Raw genomic sequence first — 25,932 nt, forward strand, 5'->3', positions numbered from 1 at the left:
CGGTACCGGTTACCTTCAGATGAGTTCTGTGACAGTTTTAGGGTCGTAGAGCAAAACGGAGAGGTGTTCGTGAGAATCTCCCCTTTCCATAATCTCCCCTTTCCATTAGTTTGTGCCCACCCCTCCCCCCCACAAAAAAAATATATCTCTAGCTTAAACTGACAGATTTTTTTGTTATGTAATTTAGATTGACGCGCCAGTGCATCAACCAACTCTAGGGGGTTAAACACTATTACTGCACACAGAGTGAGTCCATGCAACGTATAATGTGACTTGTTAGGCAAAGTTTTACTCTTGAACTTATTTAGGCTTGCCATAACAAAGGGGTTGAATACTTATTGACTCAAGACCTTTTCATGTTTTATCAAAATTAGTATAATGGTTATTACATGTGTTTTCATGTTAGATTTTAACATTTTATTTTAAACTTATTTTAGTTTGTTAGATTTTAGACTTGATTTACTAGTTTTTATTTAGTTTTAGTTTGATAACAACATTTCTATTTCGTTTTATTATTTAATTTCTGTTTTAGTGTTAGGGACAGAAAGTAGCCTATGCGTGGGAGGCTAGGAGCTATTTATGTGTTGTAGGCCTATAGTCTTTTTGGGGGGGGTGCCACTTCTTGCAGCTGAGGGGCAGTAATACATTAGGTGATGGGCCAAGACCATAGACTTGGATAAACATAACATCTCTGTATCTGTGCCATGAGGCAAGCTAATGCAGGGGTTGGATGAAAGTTGGATGCCAGAGGATTCAGTATGCATGCGAAGAGCTCACGCAGTAACTTCAGGAGGACATGTGCCAACTATTTTGCAACAGTAATTGACTGCAAGTGTGCCTCAAGGCAGGTCACCACATCAATCAGTGAATGGCTGTCAGTTTGAAGTTGGTTTGGTTGGATTGCGAACGGCTCCATCAACTTCACAAGCTGTTCTAGATTGGCTCAGTTACTTCCTGTACTCGCCCTCAGATTTCTTGACTGTTAGCTCGTTATAGATAATAAGGATAGTGATGCACAAGCTCCGCCTATTTGAAACATCGGCATCAACTGGCAGCATTTACCTCCAGATTCAGAAGCTCAAAAACCCCATTACCAAAAAAGCTTGAAATCCCCTTTTAGATTTTTGTCCTGAGTGTAGAAGAAAAAAACTCAGCTTAATTTATTATGGTTTTTATTTTATTTTAATTAGTTTTACAGTCAATGGGAGTAGTTTCAGTAGTTTTATTTTTTCAAATGTTTTAATATCACTTTACTAAATAGTTTTTCCAATTTTAGTTCTTGTTTTAGTTTCAGTTTTCATTTACTATAATAACCTTGCCTATAGGTGTGTGTTTGTGTAGACAGTGTTAGCTGGTTGACTGCTGCTCTGCTGCATGAGCTCAGGAAGGGTGACTCATTTGTTCTGGAAGCTGATATTCTATGGCCTGGTCCTCATAAAGGGGCCTGCATGATTATGCTCTGAGCCACAATTGGCCGTCCGTTAGCTCACCACCCGCTCGCACGCCCACTACTGGACAATGTGAAAACTAATGATACAGTCCCAATGGAAATCATCTGCAGCCTGCCTGCCTGCCGGCCTCCCTAAAGGGTGTGTGTGTGTTTCTGTTGTTATGTAACCTTTTATAGGGCTGGAAAGAACTCTCTCTCCCAGCAGCATGTCTCTCTCTCACTGCCTTGCCCTTTCCCCTCGCCACACTGAAGGCTGCAGTAAGCTCAGACTAAAGGCAGCTCAGACCGGTCATCAGGTCTAACCTCACTGGCATACAAGACAGGACATTAGGTCAAAACTAACTACCTTGACAATAGATACAGATTTATTTAGCTTTCACACCTTTAGTATAATTTATGTTTTTAGCTTTGTTTTTGGTGTAAAACAAAGTGCCCCTTACCCAAATGTGTTAGCTGAAATGTGCAATTCCAAATCCTTCCACAATGCCATTCAGTTGACTGCAGTGGGTAACAGGGTCTTTCTGTATTCTCTCTGTCCAAAGGGAGAGGAGGCTGTGACTGGGCCAAGTGAAAGCAACAGTGGTGTGTCGGTGTCCTTCTCCTCCATAGACGACGTGGCCAGTGTGGGTCCCCTCAGCGCCAGCTCCCAGGGCAGTGTGGGTCCTCTCAGTGTCTCCTCCCAGGGCAGAGTGGGCCCCGCTTGGACTGGGGCGGGGGCAGGGGTGTTGAGCACTAGGGCCAGTTGGAGTGCCGGAGACGCCTGGCAGACGACAGGGAGGGACGGAGAGGAGGACGAGAGGAAAGACAAGCTGACAGAGGTGCCTGTGTGCTCCGCTATCCTGCGCTCCTCTATCCGCTCGCTCTCTCCATTCCGCCGGCACAGCTGGGGCCCGGGGAAGAATCCTGCAGGAGACACAGACATGAACCAACGCAGGTGAGTCCTCTTAACCCCACACACTGACCTCTAACTCAACACACTCACTACCCTATAGTACATACCCAGGAAGGATAGCTATGGATGAGTGGTGAAAAGTCATAATCTGTGTGAACCATAAGCCTCCAACTCCTACAGTATCCTGACTTGTCCTCGGTATGATGATATCTATTGGGGAGTCACTTGAGACAGTAGTACCCTGGGAAGCGCAGTCTGCAGGGATGAGACTGACAGAGACTTGCTTTCCGAGGACTGGTCCTCATACGGCCTCAAGTTCAGACACTTTGTGTTTGTGTGTCAGTGGGCCACTGTTTGTGTGTGAGCGCATGTGTATGTAGATATTTGTCTCTGTGTGTATTTAATCCATGCTTTTCCCTCAGGGAGCCTTATACAGTACAGTTAGATAAGCCTGGAGGCACCTCTGTGTCAGTGGACTTTGTGGGAAAGACCTGGTCTAGGTCAAAGGTTAAACACTGTGATTTTTATTGGCACCATTTTCCTTTTATTCATTATCACCCATGTGATCATGTTCTGTACTGTCAGTGCTCTCATCTCTCTCTGTCCATCCCATCTGTTCTGTCCTCTCCTCATCTCTCCATCTCTTCTCAGTTTATTGCAAGGTCAAGGGGAAGGGAAGCCTCGAAAGCCAACATTTCATAGGAGAAGGTACCACACAGTTATTCCTCACTGTTTCCATTCTGACTCTCCCTGGTGTGTCACTGCCAAGCTGTGTTTTAATTACAGAAAGAAAATGTAAAATGCATTGCTACCTATATTGAGCACTCCCTAATCAAATCAAATTGTATTTTATGTGCCTTATGCAATTGAAAAATAATTTCTAAAACATATAAAGAATGAAGACAGTGAAAACTTTATTGTTTTTATTTATTTATCTCTCCAATATGATATGTATCAAGACACCTCAATGGGAAAAAAACCTTACCCATTAACTCACCCCTTTGACCATCACATCTCACCCTGAAATAACATCACCCTTTCCCTTCTGCTCCTGTCTGTCTCTCCTCTCCTCTCCTCTCCTCTCCTCTCCTCTCCTCTCCTCTCCTCTCCTCTCCTCTCCTCTCCTCTCCTCTCCTCTCCTCTCCTCTCCTCTCCTCTCCTGTCCCTTTCCATCCCTCTCCCTCCCTGGCTTCTCCCTGTCAGTATGAGCTGGTGTCCCTCCAACGTCCCCCCTCCCCACCCGGCACAGATTGATAGCAGAAGGTATGCCATCACCGTGTCAACTAATAGCTTAAGAGGACAAACACACAAACAAAATGAAATAAATAAAAAGAGAGGATGAGGCCTCTGCATGTTCTCTGTTCTGTGCATGTCTGTGTCTGGCTTGGTGTGTCTCTGGCTTGGTGTGTCTCTGGCTTGGTGTGTCTCGGGCTTGGAGTGTCTCTGGCTTGGAGTGTCTCTGGCTTGGTGTGTCTCTGGCTTGGTGTGTCTCTGGCTTGGTGTGTCTCGGGCTTGGAGTGTCTCTGGCTTGGAGTGTCTCTGGCTTGGTGTGTCTCTGGCTTGGTGTGTCTCTGGCTTGGTGTGTCTCTGGCTTGGTGTGTCTCTGGCTTGGTGTGTCTCTGGCTTGGTGTGTCTCTGGCTTGGTGTGTCTCTGGCTTGGTGTATGCTTTGTCACTGCTGCTGTTGCTCTATCTTTGTCTTATTCACCTTGTTGGTCAGTTGTGGTCGACCTCAGCGATGCACAGTCACTTATCTTCTTCCCCTCTCTCTCTCTCTGTCTCTCTCTCTCTCTCTCGCTCTTCTGAGACAAGGAAGCTAGAATTTAGAGAGGAAGCATCAAGCATCTTTAGAACAATAGTATTATACTGCTACACTGCTTGTTAACTATTGCAAAGATTAGAATGACTAATATAGTCATCATCATCATCAGTGAGCCAGACAGGTGAGTTATGGTTTTAGTTCTGTTCATCTCGCTTAGCCAGACTGACAGCTTCAGTGAGAGGATCAATTGACACACAGCTAGAATGAGATAATAGATCTGTTGTACTCTAATAGTGAATGCTGATTTCTTATGCATTTCTTATGCATTCATAAATGACATATGTATGGTCTCAAAGGGGTTTATTTGTCGCCTATTATTTAACATGCTACAATTTTTAATCAAGTTAGCTAGGTTGTTTAACTGATTTGAAGCTTGGGGAATTCTATTTTTATGTTTATTTTACTTCAGTTATTTCCCTCTTACATTTGTGTTTAAGTTTACATGTATGTGTTTCTTCCTGTTTGTGCTGGTGTTCATATGTATTTTCTTTGTCTATACATGCTTTTCCTCTTTTCTGTATCTCATCATCTCCTCACTGCAGGGATCTAGTTAAAGGACAAATCCACTCAAAAAATATATTTTGTTATTTTTTTCAAGTTCTCAAGATATCAAGATGTGCAAAACGCATCATTATCATGATGTGGCAAGTGACACTTTGCTTCTTGAAAATCGAATATCTTCAAAACGTAACTGCTGACATGCAAAACATTTTGGGACTGTATCAACAGTGGGCTAATTTAAAAAAGTAAAAAATATTGTTTTGGAGTGGATTTTTCCTTTAACTGTGTATATCTGTATGTACTTGTCCTCTCCACTTGTGTGGTTTCAGTTTTGAAATAACTGATTGTGTCATCCTTTCTGGAGCATGAAGATCTGCTGGGTGTGAGTTCACTTCCTGCCAAGGGTTTAAAGATCGAACAGGGTGTTTGTATCTACTGTCCCTAAACAAATTACCACATCTTTCACCAGAAACACCAGTGGAGTGTTCTTTCACTAACATGGTATTGTTTTGTCTGCAGTTACAGTTTGGAGGGTCTAGCTGGAGAGGAGGATGCTGGGAAGATCTCCTCTGGTGTGGGAACTGTTGCGCGTCTGGACAGTGAGGAGAGGGGCTCGCTTCTGTCCCTAACAGAGGAGCAGGAGTCAGACCTGGGAGACTACAGCAGCCTCGACAGCCAGGTAACCCTCACACACTATACTGTCCAGGCGTATCTTTACCATAGAGGTCCTGTGTTTTGCTTGCACAATGACTTTCACTTGTACTGAATCAATGAATCTTCGTACCATCCCATGTAGACTGGTTCTCTCTATGCACTGTAGTTCATGTTTTATTTTCACCCAGACAGCTCACTGATCTCTCTCTCTCTCTCTCTCTCTCTCTCTCTCTCTCTCCTTTATTTCAGAAATCAGGTAGAGTTCTGCCTGTGAGACACAGCTGTACCTCCATTCCTCACCAAGCACTCACCAAGTCGGTGTCCATGCTGGCCATCAGTCACAGAGACCTGGACGGTGAGGGTCACTTTATCTCTCTCTCTCTCTCTGTCTCTCTCTCTCTCTCTTTCTCTCTCTTTCTCTCTCTTTCTCTCTCTTTCTCTCTCTCTCTCTCTCTCTCTCTCTCTCTCTCTCTCTTTCTCTCTCTCTCTCTCTCTCTCTTTCTCTCTCTCTCTCTCTCTCTCTCTCGCTCTCTCTCTCGCTCTCTCTCTCGCTCTCTCGCTCTCTCTCTCTCTGGTGACATGGTGGTACACAAGGCCAGGGCATGTACCCACAAAGTGTCTCAGAGTAAGAGTGCCGATCTAGGATCAGTTTAGCCTTTTAGGTCATTATGAATAAGATTATATGGACAGATCCTAGATCAGCACTCCTACTCTGAAATGCTTTGCGGATTCAGGCCCATGGCTCTATCTATCCAACAATCAAGTCTCCTGTCACCTGCTGTTTCCAACCTCGTCCTACAGGTACATTTTCTCTCTGTCCCTCTGCTGTGTTTCCCAGACAGGAATCAGGTGGTTTGTTAACTCTCTCAATCCCAATCTCCTCTGGGGCTAACAGGGGCTACTGTTAGATCTTCTCCTCACTATCACTGGGGTTATTATTTCTGCCTTCTCTTGTTTCCCTGTCCCTTTGTGTAGGGTTCAGTCATTTGATCACTTGGAAGGGAATGAGGGGCGGCCCAGGTTCTTGTGCTAATTTAACGTGTGATTTGATATTTTTTGTCCCCTTGAACTGGATAGTCAGTGGACCGACTCAACATAGAACATTATTTTCTATTGGCTCTTCCTCCAGTGATGTTCTACATTTCCCAGAATGCCCTGAGTGGCCCCTTAGCGCCTGGCTGCTTCCTGTGTAGTGTGCCTCTAGGTCAACCCATGTCACTAAAGGACGTTACCTCTCTCTAAATCAACTCTTTTAAATCAATTCATCTCTGTTTGGTCCCCTAACCTTAACAAGGTTAACATTGTCAGGCAAATAATTTGGTTTGATGAAATATCAATCAGTAGAAGTCATTGTTTCTAAAAATGTTTTACTTACATAGGCTTAAATTGCCTCTAGTTACTAATACAAATCTCAACAGGTGATCAAATATGCACTGTTTGCTGTTCTGTTTATGTGAAGTTTCAAGCAAATTCAACTATTTGATCAGTTTCGAAAACCTTGGCTGCCATGAAAATGACTGAAAAAAGTATGAAAGGATGTCAAACCTGCCAAGATGTTCACATATTTCATAAATGTTTATGAACAGTTAACTCTTTTGTCCTTTTAAGAGCCTTGTATTTCTGAACTCTATCTACATTGCTGAAACCCATGCAAGAACAGCAGACTCATTGTGCAGATTTTTTGAAAGAGTAGGGACGCTGTAGCAGAGTGAAAAGCCCTTTTGCAGTCCAGTCAGCCATATGTTACATCTGCTGGAGACACATATAATCCCAGAATCTATTTCCCTCTATTGGTATCTAACTGAGACCAAATAATCAGCTTTCTGTTAGCATTGTAGCCCCTTTTCAAAGTAGCCCTTTTTCTATTGTATTTGACATGGCGGACATTCCTATTGTCTCTCCTGTGAGTTTTACACACATTTCTCCCCTCTCTTTCCTCCATCAGTTCTATTTATTCCCCCTAGCCTCCATTCTTTGGAATCCACATAAACACATGTCAAAGTGTTCCTGTTGGGCTTCACAGCTGCTAGAAAGGATAGGAACATTTCACTGCTGCTTTCACACTCCTTTGAGCCTTGTATATTATTTTGGAGAGAACGATTGGAAGAAAATCCCTGCCCGGGCCGTTGCTGGAGGACGACGTTTCAAAGAGCTTTCGCTGCTCTAGCGTGTCATATCTACAGCTTAAGAGCTGTGAGAGATTTTGCCTGGCAGACTTTTGTTGTTGAAAATGTCTCTGTGTTTGTGGTGATATGTGTGTCTTATTGAGCTTTGTTGTAGTTCTGAGGCTGCGTTTCAGTGCTGTGTCTGACCCTCAGTAAATCTCTTTATTATTGGCCACCCTTGACTACTAGTGTACATATATGCTGCATAATCGTCACATTCCTTTGTGTATGTATTTGTTGGTCTTGTTAATTGGCCTTAACCAAATGACCCAGTGTGCAATTCCACATTTAACCTGGTTCTGTTGGATGTTGGTACTACTACGTGTTATGTGATATCACCTCTGCTTGGAAATGTATTGTAATGGTTATGTAATGTATGCTTGTACTGAACCAAAATACTGATAAAAGTACATATCTTTTTTTTGGGGGGGGGGGGAATTCCACTCTGTAATCTCTGTTGTTTCAACATGCTTTCATTGCTCGTATTGTATATACATGTACAACTATATTTTGATCATATTTATATTTCTCTAACTACATTTACAACTCCCTGTCCCATTTATGGTGGCAGGTAGCCTACCACGTAGAGTGTGGGCCAGTAACCAAAAGGTCGGTGGTTCAAATACCTGAGCCGACAAGGTGAAAAAACTGTAGATGTGCCCTTGAGCAAGGCTCTTAACCCTAATGTGTTCCAGGGGCGCCGTACTACTATAGCTGACCCTGTGAAACACCACATTTCACTGCACCTATCCGGTGTACCAATAAAAAATAATACAAATGTAAATAAATAAATGACACAATCTGCTGTTCCATTGATCCAGCTCATCACCTCCTCTCTCTATTTCTGCTGTAGGAATGGGATCGGCATCACTAGAGCATAGGTAAGACAGAAACCTTGTCCCGTTTTATATGGGCCTGTTCTTAAAGGCTATTTCTCCAGCAGGGTAGTATCTGACAGTATACTGAGTTTGTCTCTCTGGTTCTCCTACTCTTTTTCATCCAGCATCTCTGAGGAGGACCCGGGGCCACTGCGGAGCGACTCTGAGGGGAGACAGGGGACCAAGGTCAGCCGCACCTTCAGTTACCTCAAGAGCAAGATGAGTACTAAAAAGAACAAGGTGAGTCTGTCCATTCAGCCTCTCTTCCTCCTCCTGCACTAGCGAAGCAAATCACATTTTATTGGTCACATGCTTTGTAAACAAAGGTGTACACACAGGTGTAGACTAACAATGAAATAACCGGCATAGGGCCTGGCTCCGAATTGACCCTCAGGGGATAAATAAAGTATTGAAGTGACTTGAATTTAAGAAGATCCAGTAGTACAGTACCTTTTCAGTCTGATCCCAGCGCCATTGTCTGTATTGGTGTTGAATCCAAATTATTATTATTATTATTACGTGTCTAAAGGTTTCTCATTGTAGTTCTTTGGATACACGTTTTCAGGTTATAATTTATGTCCAGGCTTATAGCTGTGTGCAGGTTAATACACATATTGCAATCTCAAAACTGTAGTTTCCAGAATAAGATACTTTTCCCTGGTGCTTATCTGTGTTCTAGGTGTCATAATCAGATTGTAAATGACTGTGAGGGAGTATACAGTATATATCTGCTGGGTAAGTGTATCTGGCTGTGAGTCTGTGAGTTGTGAGAAGCAGAGCGAGGCGCCTGGTCTGCACGCAGTAGGGAAGCCAAACAGGAAACAGAGGCATGCTGTGGTTTGTCTCAAACAGACGTCTGTATGGCATCACTGCTGCTACGAAAACAAACCACAATTCTTTCAGACCTAATAACATTAGACTTCCTGATAACATTAAGGGAAATAACAGTAATGCCCAGACCATGCATCAACACAGTTCTCATGTGATTTGATTTCCCTGTGTTGTATCCAAAACAATATATTTCTATGTATTTTATAGCAGGCCTAGTTATTACATAGAAGAACATGCTTATCATCAAAAATGCTACTCAATCCATAACACATGCATACAGACTGATAAAAATGTCCAATGTTTGTATAGCTTCCAATATGGGTTTTGAAAGTATGTACCCTGTACAGTGCATTCGGAAAGTATTCACACCCCTTGTATTTTTCCACATTTTGTTAAAGCATTATTCTTAAATGTATTAAATCGTTTTTTTCCCTTATCAATCTCTACACACAATAGCCCATAATGACAAAGTAAAAACAGGTTTTTAGCAATTTTTGCTAATTTATAAAAAATAAACTGAAATATCACATATACATAAGTATTCAGACGCTTTACTCAGTACTTTGTTGAACCACCTTTGGCAGCGATTACAGCCTTGAGTCTTCTTGGGTATGATGCTACAAGCTTGGCAAACCTGTATTTGGGGAGTTTCTCACATTATTCTCTGTAGATCCTCTCAAGCTCTGTCAGGTTGGATGGGGAGTGTCGCTGCACAGCTAATTTCAGGTCTCTCCAGAGATGCTTGATCGGGTTCAAGTCCGGGCTCTGGCTGGGTCACTCAAGGACATCCAGAGACTTGTCCCAAAGCCAATCCTGCGTTGTCTTGGCTGTGTGCTTAGGGTCATTGTCCTGTTGGAAGGTGAACCTTGACCCCAGAATGAGGTCCTTAGAGCTCTGGGGCAGGTTTTCACTCTGTACTTTGCTCCGTTCGTCTTTGCTCGATCCTGATTAGTCTCCCAGTCCCTGCCGCTGAAAAATATCCCCACAGCATGATGCTGCCACCACCATGCTTCACTGTAGGGATGGTGCCATGTTTCCTCTAGGCCAAAGAGTTCAATCTTGGCTTCATCAGACCAGAGAATCTTGGTTGTCCTTCTGGAAGGTTCTCCCATCTCCACAGATGAACTCTGGAGCTCTGTTAGAGGGACCATCAGGTTCTTGGTCGCCTCCCTGACCAAGACCCTTCTCCCCCGATTGCTCAGTTTAGCCGGGCGGCCAGCTCTAGAAAGAGTCTTGATGGTTCTAAACTTCTTCCATTGAAGAATGATAGAGGCCACTGTGTTCTTGAGGAGCTTCAATGCTGCAGAATTTTTTTGGTACCCATCCTCAGATATTGCCTCGAAACAATCCTGTCTCGGAGCTCTGCGGACAATTCCTTCGACCTCATGATTTGGTTTTTGCTCTGACATGCACTGTCAACTGTGGGACCTTATACCTGTATAGACAGGTGTGCCTTTCCAAATCATGTACAACCAATTGAATTTACGACAGGTGGACTCCAATCAAGTTGTAGAAACATCTCAAGGATGATCAATGGAAACAGGATATACCTGAGCTCAATTTTGAGTCTAATAGCAAAGGGTGTGAATACTTATGTAAATAAGGTATTTCTGTTTTTTTATTTTTAATAAACTATGAAACATTTCTCAACCTGTTTTCACTTTGTCATTATGGGGTATTGTGTGTAGATTGATGAGGAAAAACATGAATCTATTCCATTTTAGAATAATGCTGTAATGTAACAAAAGTGAAGGGGTCTGAGTACTTTCTGAATGCCCTGTACATACTTTACAATAGTTTGCTGAGACTGTGAGCTAGATTATAGGCTGGAAGTTGCAGTGGGGCTGGTGTGTAACGGAGACTGCAAAACAGTCAGCACAGACACTCATGGTACATCCATGGTATCTCACTTCCTTCTTTTGTGCTGATGGCTGGCAACATGGGAATGCCAGAGTTCCATCTGTAGATTCTGTACTGCCTGTTGTTCCAGACCAGCGTACAGACAGACTGTCACTGTAATAATGTATCAGACAGACAGACTGTCACTGTAATAATGTATCAGACAGACAGACAGACTGTCACTGTAATAATGTATCAGACAGACAGACAGACAGACTGTCACTGTAATAATGTATCAGCCAGAAAGACAGACTGTCACTGTAATAATGTATCAGACAGACTGCCACTGTAATAATGAATCAGACAGACTGCCACTGTAATAATGTATCAGACAGACTGTCACTGTAATAATGTATCAGACAGACAGACAGACTGCCACTGTAATAATGTATCAGACAGACAGACAGACTGTCACTGTAATAATGTATCAGCCAGAAAGACAGACTGTCACTGTAATAATGTATCAGACAGACAGACTGCCACTGTAATAATGTATCAGACAGACTGCCACTGTAATAATGTATCAGACAGACTGCCACTGTAATAATGTATCAGACAGACAGACAGACTGTCACTGTAATAATGTATCAGCCAGAAAGACAGACTGTCACTGTAATAATGTATCAGACAGACAGACTGCCACTGTAATAATGTATCAGACAGACTGCCACTGTAATAATGTATCAGACAGACAGACTGTCACTGTAATAATGTATCAGCCAGAAAGACAGACTGTCACTGTAATAATGTATCAGACAGACTGCCACTGTAATAATGTATCAGACAGAGAGACAGACAGACTGCCACTGTAATAATGTATCAGACAGACAGACAGACTGCCACTGTGATGTTGTGTAGACTTGTCCTGGCACACGGTTGCTCCCTGAAGCTGAGGGCTGATACAATACAGGATGAGGTAGGAGATATTGGTTCTTTGTGTTGGCTAACGCCTGTTGCCTGTCTCACGGCTCACTGCTCAGAAAGGAACAGGCTCTGATGCTCTTCTCTAAATACACATTCTTCCCTTTTTCAGGAGGAATTGCTATAGCAACACATTTAGTTTGAGTCAGAATCATAGGATATTGGTTGTTTCATTTCCTGTACTGATTAGGAATGAGTGTCTACCTGTACAGTCAACCTGAGAGTGTGTTATTGGCCAGTCCAGTGTATTGTGTCTGTGGTTATATTGATATATTGTAACCTTTTGTCATAATTATGTTTCTTTTTGTGAATGAGACTTCTGGATAGAAAATACAGAAATATTGTGAAGGGGTTTTTGACAGCTGTCAAACTTCAGTACATCTTTGCACAAATGACTCATATCTCTCGGCTTTGGCTAAGTACTATCGAAGTGTGAGATCTATTTGTGAGACCTTGATTGCTTACAGTACGGAAAGCATACACAGTGCCATAGTGCTTTGACTTAGAGAATTTATGGTATTCCCTTTGTGTCTCTAACTCTCTGCAGGAGAAAGAGAAGGCTCAGGGGAAAGATAAAGACCCCAAGGAGAAGGAGAAAAAAAACCTGAACGGCCATCTCTTCAGCTCTGTGAACCCAGCCCCATCCTCAACCTGCCACCAATGCAACAAACCCATTATCACTAAAGAAGCCTTCCTCTGCACCAGTAAGACAACAAATCTGAGTGTTTATGAGAAACCAGACTCCACAGAGTTATTTAGTCTCTCTGTTCCGTGGTAAGGGACCACTGCTCTAGTTTTAGCGCCATTTACCACACCTCAATACCCCTTATTCCTTTACATGGTGATTACATAGGCCTACACTTGGTGCTGCTTTGGACCTGTTTTGTGTGTATTTTGAAACTTTGAAACTATGCTGTCTCCGTAAGTCAAGAGATTCAGTACTTTAAGGTATGTTTTCAGGGGCTCAAGCCGTGTTTTCCATCATTGTGTAATGTCTGGTGGTGGAACATCCTACGTTAGCTCCAAGTAATGTGACAAAATGGTGACTGGTTATCCTGTTTATTCATTCAGTCTAGTCACTTTACTGAAACTGCTCCACATTAAGCAGGACACGGGAAATTCTCCATATCCAGGGTCTATCTGCAGAGAGCTAAAGAGGATGTTGTTTATTCTGGGGCCATCAGAAGTGGACATATATAGGAACTATGTCACTGCAGTATATTAATTCCTCCCACCATCTCTGTATGGCCAGCAGCATGCATTAGAAGAGCAGAGTAGACCACTTCCAATACTTTTTCTCAGAGCTACTTTGTTTGTTGTCAGTCTGTCTGAAGCGTGATGGACTGGGTGGGTCTGTCCCAGTGAATAGGAGTTGGGTGGTTAGAGGGAACCAGAGTCAGGGGAGGGATGTGCCCCTCGGCCCAGTCAGTCCTCTCAACGTTTCAATGGGTTGCATCACCCTGCCCCTGGCCCCTGACGCAGCTGGGAAGATGTCAACTCTACTCTTACATCCCGGCTATCTCTCTCTCTCTCTCTCTCTCTCTCTCTCTCTTTTTCTTTCTTCCTTTCTTCCACTGGCAGAGAATGTGCTGTAAGCCCTATTTGGGCTTCCTTTGCTCATTTCTCAAAAGTGACTTCGTTTTTGTCACACAGATACACAGAATTGTGGCCCACATCGGGTTTGACGAGCAAAGACCTACATTTGAAACCAGCCCTTCATTTTGACAATTGACATAATTATTCAGATTTTTTTTTTTCTTGATCAGTGATTTTGATCCTTATCTTATCTAATAGTAAAATAGGGCTTTGTGGAGAGTCAATGAGTTCTTTCTGAAATATGAACTAATAGAGTGTAGTGTCTAATGGAGAGCTGCCTCCTCTCCAGTGGTGGAAAAAGTACTCAGTTGTCTTACTTGAGTAAAAGTAAAGATACCGTAATAGAAAATGACTCAAGTAAAAGTGAAAGTCACCAGGTAAAATACTACTTGAGTAAAAGTTGTAAAGTATTTGGTTTTAATATACTTAAGTATCAAAAGTAAATAGATTTGCTGAAAATGTACGTAAGTATCAAAAGTAAAAGTACAAACAATTTCAAATTCCTTATATTAAGCAAACCAGACGGCACCATTTTCTTGTTTTTATTTATTGGCGGTTAGCCAGGGGCACACTCCAACACACAGACATAAACAAAGCATTTGTGTTTAGTGAGTCTGCCAGATCAGAGGCAGTAGGGATGACCAGTAATGTTCTCTTGATAAGTGTGTGAATTAGACCGTTTTCCTATCAAAATGTAACTTTTGGGTGTCAGAGAAAATGTCTGGGGTAAAAAGTACATTATTTTCTTTAGAAATGTAGTGAAGTAAAATTATAAATAGTTAAGTAAAGTACAGATACCCCAAAGTAGTACTTTTAAAGTATTTTTACTTAAGTACTTTACACCACTGCTCCTCTCTCTGTTCTCTCAGACTCATTTTGAGAGATTCGGTCTTGTCATCTGTGTTTGACACACAATTTAAAAAATGGACACACACCGTGTTGCACAGCACAGTCCCCACACACTGTTTAAAACCTCCAGCTGGGAGAGAGTAATAGCACAGTCCCCACACACTGTTTAAAACCTCCAGCTGGGAGAGAGTAATAGCACAGTCCCCTCTCACTGTTTAAAACCTCCAGCTGGGAGAGCTGGGAGAGCCTGCTCATTGTTGTGTTTCTCCCCTCTTCCCAACTCTTTCTTCCCTGAAGTGTTGTTGTGTTGGTGTTGTTTGGATGGGCTTGACTGAAGGTGGAGTGGAACACTTTGAACTCTATGGTCTGTTCCTACTCTACACTTAGTCTTGATTCCTCTGTTTTATGTTTTATGTTGTTAGGTCAACTGTTTATATGGCGCCTGCTCTGAACACCACTCACCTTAACCTGGGTGTGTCTGCTAACTGTGTTCAGTAAACAAGACTTTGTAGTTGTTCAGAGGTCAAAAATTGAGTGCTGGAAGAGGTACTGTAAGACACTGTACCCTGTCTGAAAAGGGAAACTAGGCAGAAACATAAAAAATATGTTTTTCTTTACAGAACATCATACCATTTTGGGACTTTTTCTAATTCTTTTATGCAGCGTAAAATGGGATGGAATCTGGATGAAGACATTTTCTCAGTGTACAGATTAGAGTTTCCTCTTGCTGCCTGTTTGTTTCTATAGTTCAGGGTGGTTCAGATGAGCTATGTTGATTTGGTATGAGTCACATCACCAAGCTAGCAGGTTTTTTACACTGTTGTGTGATCTTGTTGCATTGAAATTACATTATTTACACTAGTAGCAAGTAGCAACGTTGTCACCTGATGAAGGAGGAGAGTGAGATGGGTAGACCATACTACTCTGCTTTTCCTGCAATCTTTAACAGATGTTTCTACCAAATCTTTGTCCTAATGTTGTTTTTCTTCTGATGATTTCAGACTGCAATGCACAGGTCCATAAGGGCTGCAGAGAGCGTCTTCCTGTGTGTGTCCAGGTCAAAATGAAGGTAAGCTTGCCGTCAGCTGTCTACAACGCTACTTTGTTCAAACACACAGGAGCAGAATGCATCTGTGCGGGATCGGTCTCTGTCTATCGTGAATGAATGGGTAACAGGCTTGTTAATGGCATTGATGTATTGTAATACACTACTGTATTTTTCAGCAGCAGAAGCAGCAAACGGTGCCAGATTCTGAGTCCATATCCGGAGTCGTATTGAGAAGTAAATGTGATATATTTATTTGTGCAGTTCAGATGTACAGTTGAAGTAGGAAGTCTACATACACCTTAGCCAAGTACATTTACAATTCCTGACATTCACAATATCTGACATTTAATCCTAGTAAAAATTCCCTGCCATAGGTCAGTTTGGATCACCACTTTATTTTAAGAATGTGAAATGTCAGAATAATAGTAGAGAGAATTATTTATTTAAGATTTTATTTCCTTCATCACATTCCTAGCGGGTCAGAAGTTTGCATACACTCTATTAGTATTTGTTAGCATTGCCTTTAAATTGTTTAACTTGGGTCAAACGTTTTGGGTAGCCTTCCACAAGATTCCCACAATAAGTTGGGTGAATTTTGGCCCATTCCTCCTGACAGTTCTGGTGTAACTGAGTCAGGTTTGTAGGCCTCCTTGCTCGCACACGCTTTTTCAGTTCTGCTTTTTCAGTTCTGCCCACAAATTTTCTACAGGGTTGAGCTCATGGCTTTGTGATTGCCACCTTTTATACCTTGACTTTGTTTTCCTTAAGCCATTTTGCCACAACTTTGGAAGTATGCTTGGAGTCATTGTCCGTTTGGAAGACCATTTGCTTTAACTTCCTGACTGATGTCTTGAGATGTTGCTTCAATATATCCACATACATTTCCATCCTCATGATGTGAAGTGATGATGTGAAATTTTGTGAAGTGCACCAGCCCCTCCTGCAGCAAAGCACCCCCACAACATGATGCTGCCACCCCCGTGCTTCACTGTTGGATGGTGTTCTTCAGCTTGCAAGCCTCACACTTTTTCCTCCAAACATAACGATGGTCATTATGGCCAAACACTTCTATGCGGTTTCCTCCAGCATCTTCACAAGGTCCTTTGCTGTTGTTCTGGGATTTATTTGCACTTTTCGCACCAAAGTACGTTCATCTCTAGGAGACAGAACACGTCTCCTTCCTGAGTGGTATGACAGCTGCGTGGTCCCACGGTGTTTATACGTACGTACTATTGTTTGTACAGATGAATGTGGTACCTTCAGGTGTTTGGAAATTGCTTCCTTGGATGAACTAGTCTTGTGGAGGTTTACAATTTTTTCTTCTGGGGGTCTTTTGATTTTCCCATGATGTCAAGCAAAGATGCACTGAGTTTGAAGGTAGGCCTTGAAATACATCCAATTGACTCAAATGATGTCAATTAGCCTAATAGAAGCTTCTAAAGCCATGACATAATTTTCTGGAATTTTCCAAGCTGTTTAAATGGACAGTCAACATAGTGTATGTAAGCTTCTGACCCACTGGAATTGTGATTTTAAGTGAAATAATCTGTCTGTAAACAATTGTTGGAAAAATGTATTATGTCAAGCACAATGTAGATGTCCTAACCGACTTGCCAAAACTATAGTTTGTTAACAAGAATCTTGTGGAATGGTTGAAAAACGTGTTTTAATGACTCCAACCCAAGTGTATGTAAACTTCTAACTTCAACCTTGTCTGTCTCAATCTATGCATTGTTAATATTTCCCCCCCCAAAAAAATCCCAAGTACTGTATATGTTTTTATGTACAGTATTTATTTGACTTTGTGCATGTAGAATTCCTGATATCCTAATGAGCTGTACTACTTTACATGCTAACTGTATTCGTGTGATCAGCTACATCATCGACATCGTCTCGGGAGCGTCCGTGGTCTGCCATCTTGTCCCCTGATGACCAGGCCATGGTTACGGTGGCAGCGGTGGTGCCTCGCAGGAATCACAGCATTCTCCCCTTTAACAAAAGCAACCTGTCCAAGAGCATCTCCATCAGCAACATCGCAGGGTGAGACACAACGCCACTCAATCACCAACCAACTCACTATCGCCCCTTACATACTAGGGTTGTACAAACGGTGTACATTTTCATGCTGACACACATCAACAATACTGTGTACTCACAAGTGTTGTGTCAAATGCATTGTACAACCAGAGTGTATACACAACTTATGTTATCACTGTAACAGTCCCTCCTTCACTAACTCTGTTTCTCTCTTCCACCCTGTCTGTCTGTCTGTCCATGCAGGCCATTGATGGATGAGATGCCACTGAAGGGCCTGAAGTACCTGTCCCAGTCCACAGACTCACTGCACAAGACCTCCAAGGTCAATGAGTCCACTGAGTCTCTCACTGATGAAGGTAAGGTAGTGAGCTGGAGAGTTATCACTGTGACAGAGCCTGTATTTGCTGTACTCTCTTTGTGGGGATCGGTTCAAAGGAGTGAGCAAATGTGACATGTTCGGATTTCCTCTGTTTTCAGCTGTTGTTTTGCATGACTTTGTATTGGTCCAATTTACAGCATATGTGAGTGTAGGAGAGCATATGTATGCTTACAGTACATACAGTATAGCCACTCCTGCCCCGTTCATACTAACTGTTCATGTGTGTTGTCCTAGGGACTGAGATGATGGACAGCCAGCTGATGGGAGAGTTTGAGGCAGAGTCTAAGGATCTTGAGGCAGACTCCTGGACCTTCACTGTGGACAAGAAGTATGTGAAGGGGCTCAAGAAGGAGGTGGTGAAGAGACAGGACGTCATCTATGGTAGGAGGGCAACTCTCCCAATCCCACTCATTCCTCCATATGTTCCCATCCTTTGTTTCAGTCAAACAATTCATTTATTAATTTAATAAGATATCTGTGGGACTAATAGTAAAGATTTGTCCATTTTACTTTTAAAATGTATTACCTTTTAATGTGGTATAAACACAACCAGTCATCATGTTCTCATCTGATTGTCAAACAATCACTTCAATAGGCTCCTGTAAGCCTGTCTACTCTAAAATCATTCCTACATCCGTACACTGCACTGTACATCCGCTATTTGATGAGTGGAAAGAGACATCTGTTAAGGCGCCCGCATACTAGGTTCACTTTGTTCTTGTTCTTGCCGAGGAGGTCTTAGTCGCTTAATTTTACATCAAACTAAGATGTTCGGTGCATTATTTCTCATGTGAAAAAATGTGCATGAAAACTAGTCGTCTCTTGTTGAATGACAACAAACACTTAATTGAAGAATCCCGTTCATAGTTCCCACTCCTACTAAGAGTATTACTGTTGAACAATCACCAACGAAGGAGCGTAGACTTCGTCTATCGGACTTCGACTTGCCTCAAGAAAACAAATGGTGTTCGAACAGCCGAAAAAAACCCTGCTGAACACCAAAACCAACAAAAACGCAGTGGTGGAAAAAGTACCCAATTTTCATTCTTGAATAAAAGTAAAGATACCTTAAAAGAAAATGACTCAAGTAAAGGTGAAAGTCACCCAGTAAAATACTACTTGAGTGAAAGTAATCAAATCAAATCAAATTTTATTTGTCACATACACATGGTTAGCAGATGTTAATGCGAGTGTAGCGAAATGCTTGTGCTTCTAGTTCCGACAATGCAGTAATAACCAACAAGTAATCTAACTAACAATTCCAAAACTACTGTCTTGTACACAGTGTAAGGGGATAAAGAATATGTACATAAGGATATATGAATGAGTGATGGTACAGAGCAGCATAGGCAAGATACAGTAGATGGTATCGAGTACAGTATATACATATGAGATGAGTATGTAAACAAATGTTTAAATGTACTTTAAATGTACTTAAATGTACTTATGTATCAAAAGTAAAAGTATAAATCACAAAAAAATCCTTATATTAAGCAAACCAGACGATACAATTTTCTTCTCTTTTTTTTTTTACGGATAGCCAGAGGATAGCCACAGTTCAACACTCATACATAATTTACGAACAAGCATTTGTGTTTAGTGAGTCTGCCAGATCAGAGGCAGTAGGGATGACCAGGGATGTTCTCTTGATATGCACGTGCATTAGATCATTTTCCTGTCCTGCTAAGCATTGAAAATCTAACGAGTATTTTTGGGTGTCAGGGAAAATGTATGGAGTAAAATGTACATTATTTTCTTTAGGAATGTAGTGGAGTAAAAGTAAAAGTTGTCAAAAATATTACTAGTCAAGTACTGTAATGCTCCGGGTGTCGTGGGTGTGGAGTCAAACGCAGGAGAACAGAGAGTGCAATGCTGTGCATCTTTAATAGCACCAACGCACCACAGGGTGCTCACAATAGTAACGGCCCCAAACACAGGGAATGAAAATGTACAACGGAAAATGCACGACCAGGCACTAACTACAACAGAGCCGAAGGTTACACTGAAATAATCCCGCACAACAACCAGACGGGCCGGCTGTCTAATAAAGACAAACTAATCATATATAAACAGGTGCCAATAAACATACAAGGAGGGGGAGGAAAGACAATCCGTGGCAGCTAATAGGCCGGTGACGACGACCGCCGAGCGCCACCCGACCGGGAAGGGAAACCACCCTCGGTCGGACTCGTGACAAGTACAGATACCCCAAAAACGACTTAAGTAGTACATTAAAGTATTTTTACTTAGGTACTTTACACCACTGCAAAAAACGACACAAATGTTTTTTGGAGCGTATTACACATTCGCACATTTCTTTCATGCGACTGACATAAAACTGACAGTTTTATTTGCATCTTTGTTTAATTATTGTGATAGGGCCATGTTTAACCGGTACGGCGTATCCCCACTAGTTATTTTGACGATACTCTGTACCGGACCTTACCGGCTTACTTTCACCCTGGGGTTAAACACAATGTGAGGAGGGTGTTGTTAATTGGGATGTTGCACTATAACCCACTCTCTACTTCTCCGTCCTACCCTTCCCTTCCTGTCTCTCTGCAGAGCTGGTCCAGACAGAGATGCACCACGTACGGACGCTGAGGATCATGTCTGAGGTGTACAGTAAGGGCCTGCAGAAGGAGTTGCAGCTGGAGGCCCTCACGGTGGAGCGGGTGTTTCCCATGCTGGACGAACTCCTGGACCTACACACAGACTTCTTCACCCACCTCCTGGAGCGCAAGAGGGAGTCTTCAATCGAGGGTCGGGATGACGGGAGCTTCCTCATCCACAAGATAGGAGACGTCCTTGTCTCACAGGTTAGCAGGGGGAGACTGTTTGATGGCATGAGGGGTTTAGTGATCGTTGTGTAAATGTTGACTAGCAGACTAACCTGTAAGTTAATCTTCGATGGGTTGTCTGGTCTGCAGTTCTCAGGGCCCAATGCCGACCGCATGAAGAAAGTCTACGGGAAATTCTGCAGTCGCCACAATGAGGCGGTTAACTTTTATAAGGAGCTTCACACCAAAGACAAACGCTTCCAAGCCTTCATCAAGGTAACTAACTGCTCTTTGTTGTACATGGTTATACCCCCTACATCCACTGTGATTATTATTATTTGACCCTGCTGGTTCTGTTATGATCTCCACCCGGCACAGCCAGAAGAGGACTGGCCACCCCTCATAGCCTGGTTCATCTCTAGGTTTCTTCTGCTTGCTGTTTGGGGTTTTAGGCTGGGTTTCTGTACAGCACTTTGTGACATCAGCTGATGTAAGAAGGGCTTTATAAATACATTTGATTGATTATAAGCAGTATGAAAAACATAACTTTATCCACCAGGTGGTGCCACTACACTGTTGTAATTTTATTGCATAAATCTGCAGTTGTTTGAAACAGAATATTCATATATGAATTGGATCTGTCTGTTTTTCAGAAAAAGATGAGCAGCACAATCGTCCGAAGACTAGGCATTCCAGAGTGTATCTTATTAGTGACACAGCGAATAACCAAGTACCCCGTGCTACTACAGAGAATACTGCATCACACCAAAGGTGAGGCCTGGTATTCTCTATTCCTTGAATGGCACTCGTACACTTACTTTGTGAGAAAGAGTGGTGATGTCTCTCCCTCTGTGTGTGCTGAAGTGACATGCGGCTCTTCTTTCCCTGATGCAGAGAATGAGGAAGACCATGACGATATAACCCAGGCTCTGAGACTGGTGAAGGAGATTCTAAATGCGGTGGACAACAAGGTGAATGAACACGACAAGAAGAAACGGTTGAAAGAAGTGTACAGCCGTACGGACAGCAAGTCCATTCAGAGGATGAAGAGTGGCCAGATGTTTGCACGGGAAGACCTGGTGAGAGGCAGGAGGCTGCTGCATGATGGACCACTGCAGCTCAAGAACTCTGCAGGCAGACTAAAGGGTACGGGATCAGCCTTGTTTATCTCTGTATCATTCGCCTTCTCTGTCTCTCGCTAGGTTTCTCTTTCTTTCTCATTCCCTCCTCTCTCCCTCTCCTTCTAGTTTTTTTCACTCTTTCTGTCCTCAATTTCTCTCACTCTCTCCCTCTCTTGCCCCTTCCTCCCTCCTCCACTGATCCCGACTCTGTTATTTTCCTCAGATGTCCAGGCCATGCTGCTGTCTGACGTGTTTGTGTTCCTCCAGGAGAAAGACCAGAAATATGTCTTTGCCTCACTGGTATGTTATTTTTGTTTTTCCCAGCTCAATATTTCATACACTTTGTAGAGAACCGTGCCCACTTCATGTTACTTTACACCAAGTTTACCTTTCTGTGCTGTTATAACACCAGTCCTTCAAGGTTTATCCACCTCTAATAATATTGTGCCTCGCAAGGCCGTGGCATTCTAGATGTACATTTTAATGAAGCAGTATATTAGCTTGGTTACACTCTTTGTAGAATCTTATCTTGCAGTTTTTTACCATTCACTTACGTTTGGAGTTTTCATTCAGCTCCCCTTTCCTTGGGCTTTACATTGAATTTCCCTATAGTAGCTTCCATAGAAACCTCCCACTGGTCTATACATCCTTCAATAGAAACCTGGTCTATACACCCTTCAATAGAAACCTGGTCTATACACCCTTCAATAGAAATCTGGTCTATACACCCTTCAATAGAAATCTGGTCTATACACCCTTCAATAGAAACCTGGTCTATACACCCTTCAATAGAAACCTGGTCTATACACCCTTCAATAGAAACCTGGTCTATACATCCTTCAATAGAAACCTGGTCTATACACCCTTCAATAGAAACCTGGTCTATACGCCCTTCAATAGAAACCTGGTCTATACACCCTTCAATAGAAACCTGGTCTATACACCCTTCAATAGAAACCTGGTCTATACACCCTTCAATAGAAACCTGGTCTATACGCCCTTCAATAGAAACCTGGTCTATACATCCTTCAATAGAAACCTGGTCTATACACCCTTCAATAGAAACCTGGTCTATACACCCTTCAATAGAAACCTGGTCTATACACCCTTCAATAGAAACCTGGTCTATACACCCTTCAATAGAAACCTGGTCTATACACCCTTCAATAGCAACCTGGTCAATGCAATCTTCAATATAAACCTGGTCTATACACCCTTCAATAGAAACCTGGTCTATACACCCTTCAATAGAAACCTGGTCTATACACCCTTCAATAGCAACCTGGTCAATGCAATCTTCAATATAAACCTGGTCTATACACCCTTCAATAGAAACCTGGTCTATACATCCTTCAATAGAAACCTGGTCTATACACACTTCAATAGAAACCTGGTCAATACATCCTTCAATAGAAACCTGGTCTATACATCCTTCAATAGAAACCTGGTCTATACATCCTTCAATAGAAACCTGGTCTATACATCCTTCAATAGAAACCTGGTCTATACATCCTTCAATAGAAACCTGGTCTATACATCCTTCAATAGAAACCTGGTCAATACATCCTTTCACCTCCATTCTCTCTCTCTCTCTCTCGCTCTCTTTCCTCTCACTCCATTCTTCCCTCTTTCTTTCCCCTCCATCCCCGCTCTCCCGTCCCCCAGGATCAGCGGTCCACGGTGATCTCCCTGCAGAAGCTGATTGTGCGTGAGGTGGCTAACGAGGAGAGGGGTCTGTTCCTGATCACAGCGGGAATAGAGAAGCCAGAGATGGTGGAGGTGCTGGCCAGCACCAAGGAGGAACGCAACACCTGGATGCAGCTCATACAGGACGCCATGCACTCCATGTGAGTCAGTTAGACAGGAACACACATAGAAATATAATGACTAGAATGGGGAAAACCCATCAGACCACAGCAATTTGTTTATTATAAAAAATATCTGGAATTCTATATCAATGGGAACACACACATTGTGTACCCACAAATATATATGCAGAACATGTTTGTTTTATACTCCACATGCAGTGTAAATGGTTTGATTGATGGAGGATTGTGTGTGTTAACAGAGAGAAGGATGACGATGAGGGAATCCCCAGTGAGACCGAGGAAGACAAGAGACTGCTAGAGACCAAAGCACGGGAGATTAGAGGTAAAAACCTGTTCTGTTTTTTTCATCAAATTCTGTATAACCTGATGGATATCCTCTGTCAGTGTTGTGTATGACAGGTATTAACCACAGTGTGTGTCTCTGTTCCTCTCAGAGCTGCTGAGGAAGAAGGATGAGCAGATCATGAGTCTATTGGAGGAGAAGGTGAAGGTGTTCAGGGACATGTGTGAGGGACCAGCAGAGGAGACCAGACCAACCCAGTCTATCAGGACCAAAATGCTGTTTAGAGCCACCCCAGATGACATCACCAAGGGAGAGCCCATCATGAAGGATGCCCTGAGGGAAGGTGAGTCAGAGTGGACAGTCCTCTGGCAGAGACCAAACACAACACAGATGTCCCTTTATTCAATCAGTGGTCACCTATTGAATTACCTGGACACATGGCCAACCAGTGATTTGCCCCTAAAGACACACAGGACCAATCAGAAACAATCAGGAAATTACCCGAAAATACCCCTAATATAATATAATGCCGGTAGCAGCTGAAAGACCAAGGCAGAGAGATTACAGAATAGTGCCGAAAACTCATTGTTGGCTAAAGCCAGAGTGATATATGGTTACTTGTCATAGTTATTTATATCAGCGTTTTCTCTCTGTAGACAGCGATATAATCAATACAAATGGATTGCTTTAACACTGCAGGTTGAGTAATGAGCCAGATATTGATATTTTTTCTCATTTTCTCCTGGTTCCCTTAGAAACCCAGTTTATGGAGGTCTGTCCAGGTTTCTTCAGCTACCTAGAGTAGTGTGTGTAGTCGTTACTGAAATCATACAGGATGCTGTGTGTACATGTAGCCAGTTAAGGGTCACAAGACCTGGCAAATAGTAATAAAAAACAACACACAACTGTGAATGATTTTATGTCATGTTACGGCATGAATACAGAACTAGAGTGCAGGTCCTATCCTTATGTGTGTAATGTGTGTGTGTGTTTCAGTGGAGACTCTCCATGTGCTGGTGAATGGAAGTCTGGGCGGGGCCGTGGGGCAGCAGGTGTCCAGTACCCAAGATGCATCAGGGGGCAGTGTGGGGCCAGTGTGTCTGCCTCGGCGCGCTGAGACCTTCGGTGGCTTTGACAGCCACCAGATGAACATCTCCAAAAGTAAGGTCACATCACTCACTCCTACTCCCTCTCCCTATGTACCCTGACTGCCTGTCATACTGTAGCTGAGCTGTGGGATAAAGGTCTCTTTTTATTCCAGACGGAGAGAAAGAAGAGGGGGATGACTCATTAGACCTTCGGAGGACTGAGTCAGACGGTGTGTTAAAGAAGGTAATTACAGTAACTGTACAACTCAGAGGTGTATGTGTGTGAGTCACAGCAAATGAATGAAAGGAACAGAGGAATGCTTGAAGACCAGCTTAGACACACACACACACACACACACACATCTACACACATACACACACACACACATATACACACATACACACACACACACACACACACACACACACACATATACATACTCACACACACACACACACACACACACACATATATACACACACACACACACACACACACACACACACACTTTGTTCATTAACTCCTGGCTATTCTTTATAACTATTATTTCCTAACCAATGCCATCAGGAAGGATTTAAACTTGTATGTATGTGTCTCAGTAGGCCTGGTCCGGTCCCCCATCATCACCACTGACATTAACAGACAGACATTATCCCAGCCCGAGGCCGGGCTGAGCTGAGCTGGTCCATATTAATAAGGCTCCATTAGGCTAGGTGATGCCCCCGGGCTGGGCTGAAATGTGTGGGAGCAGTCCTGTGCTTTTAATGCCTACAATCTCCTCTGCTCAGGCCGCCCCTCCAGGCAGGTGGGATCAATCTCTTCCTTTGAGGGGGTGATTAACGTGACCCCTCGCTTCAGCAGCTCTGTTAATATCTCAGTAACTAACTGCAGCTGTACTTGTCTTCTTCC

At 42.8% G+C, this 25,932-nt stretch overlaps 1 protein-coding gene across 16 annotated transcripts in view; it reads left to right on the top strand.

Annotated features, from left to right (window-relative positions):
- The window catches only part of LOC110510174 (A-kinase anchor protein 13), a 156,920-nt gene that overhangs the window by 125,726 nt on the left and 5,262 nt on the right, over nucleotides 1-25,932 (top strand). For 5 of the 16 annotated variants that reach the window (XM_036971865.2, XM_090211133.1, XM_090211392.1 and 2 more), the window contains 23 exons: nucleotides 1,993-2,384; nucleotides 2,994-3,050; nucleotides 3,546-3,605; nucleotides 5,184-5,343; nucleotides 5,568-5,673; nucleotides 8,337-8,364; nucleotides 8,487-8,601; nucleotides 12,560-12,716; nucleotides 15,459-15,526; nucleotides 15,682-15,739; nucleotides 17,380-17,545; nucleotides 17,786-17,898; nucleotides 18,156-18,302; nucleotides 20,487-20,740; nucleotides 20,852-20,977; nucleotides 21,355-21,472; nucleotides 21,596-21,847; nucleotides 22,046-22,122; nucleotides 23,488-23,669; nucleotides 23,891-23,973; nucleotides 24,086-24,277; nucleotides 24,931-25,095; nucleotides 25,196-25,266. In XM_036971865.2, the coding sequence (XP_036827760.2) occupies nucleotides 1,993-2,384; nucleotides 2,994-3,050; nucleotides 3,546-3,605; nucleotides 5,184-5,343; nucleotides 5,568-5,673; nucleotides 8,337-8,364; nucleotides 8,487-8,601; nucleotides 12,560-12,716; nucleotides 15,459-15,526; nucleotides 15,682-15,739; nucleotides 17,380-17,545; nucleotides 17,786-17,898; nucleotides 18,156-18,302; nucleotides 20,487-20,740; nucleotides 20,852-20,977; nucleotides 21,355-21,472; nucleotides 21,596-21,847; nucleotides 22,046-22,122; nucleotides 23,488-23,669; nucleotides 23,891-23,973; nucleotides 24,086-24,277; nucleotides 24,931-25,095; nucleotides 25,196-25,266 (3,147 nt within the window). The remainder of the gene's footprint in view (nucleotides 1-1,992; nucleotides 2,385-2,993; nucleotides 3,051-3,545; nucleotides 3,606-5,183; nucleotides 5,344-5,567; nucleotides 5,674-8,336; nucleotides 8,365-8,486; nucleotides 8,602-12,559; nucleotides 12,717-15,458; nucleotides 15,527-15,681; nucleotides 15,740-17,379; nucleotides 17,546-17,785; nucleotides 17,899-18,155; nucleotides 18,303-20,486; nucleotides 20,741-20,851; nucleotides 20,978-21,354; nucleotides 21,473-21,595; nucleotides 21,848-22,045; nucleotides 22,123-23,487; nucleotides 23,670-23,890; nucleotides 23,974-24,085; nucleotides 24,278-24,930; nucleotides 25,096-25,195; nucleotides 25,267-25,932) is intronic. The other 11 variants (XM_090211227.1, XM_090211311.1, XM_090211507.1 and 8 more) reach the window with 5 other exon arrangements.

The sequence above is a fragment of the Oncorhynchus mykiss genome, chromosome 1, assembly GCF_057628025.1.
Source record: "Oncorhynchus mykiss isolate SJ-2025 chromosome 1, ASM5762802v1, whole genome shotgun sequence".
In the NCBI taxonomy this organism is placed as follows: domain Eukaryota; kingdom Metazoa; phylum Chordata; class Actinopteri; order Salmoniformes; family Salmonidae; genus Oncorhynchus; species Oncorhynchus mykiss.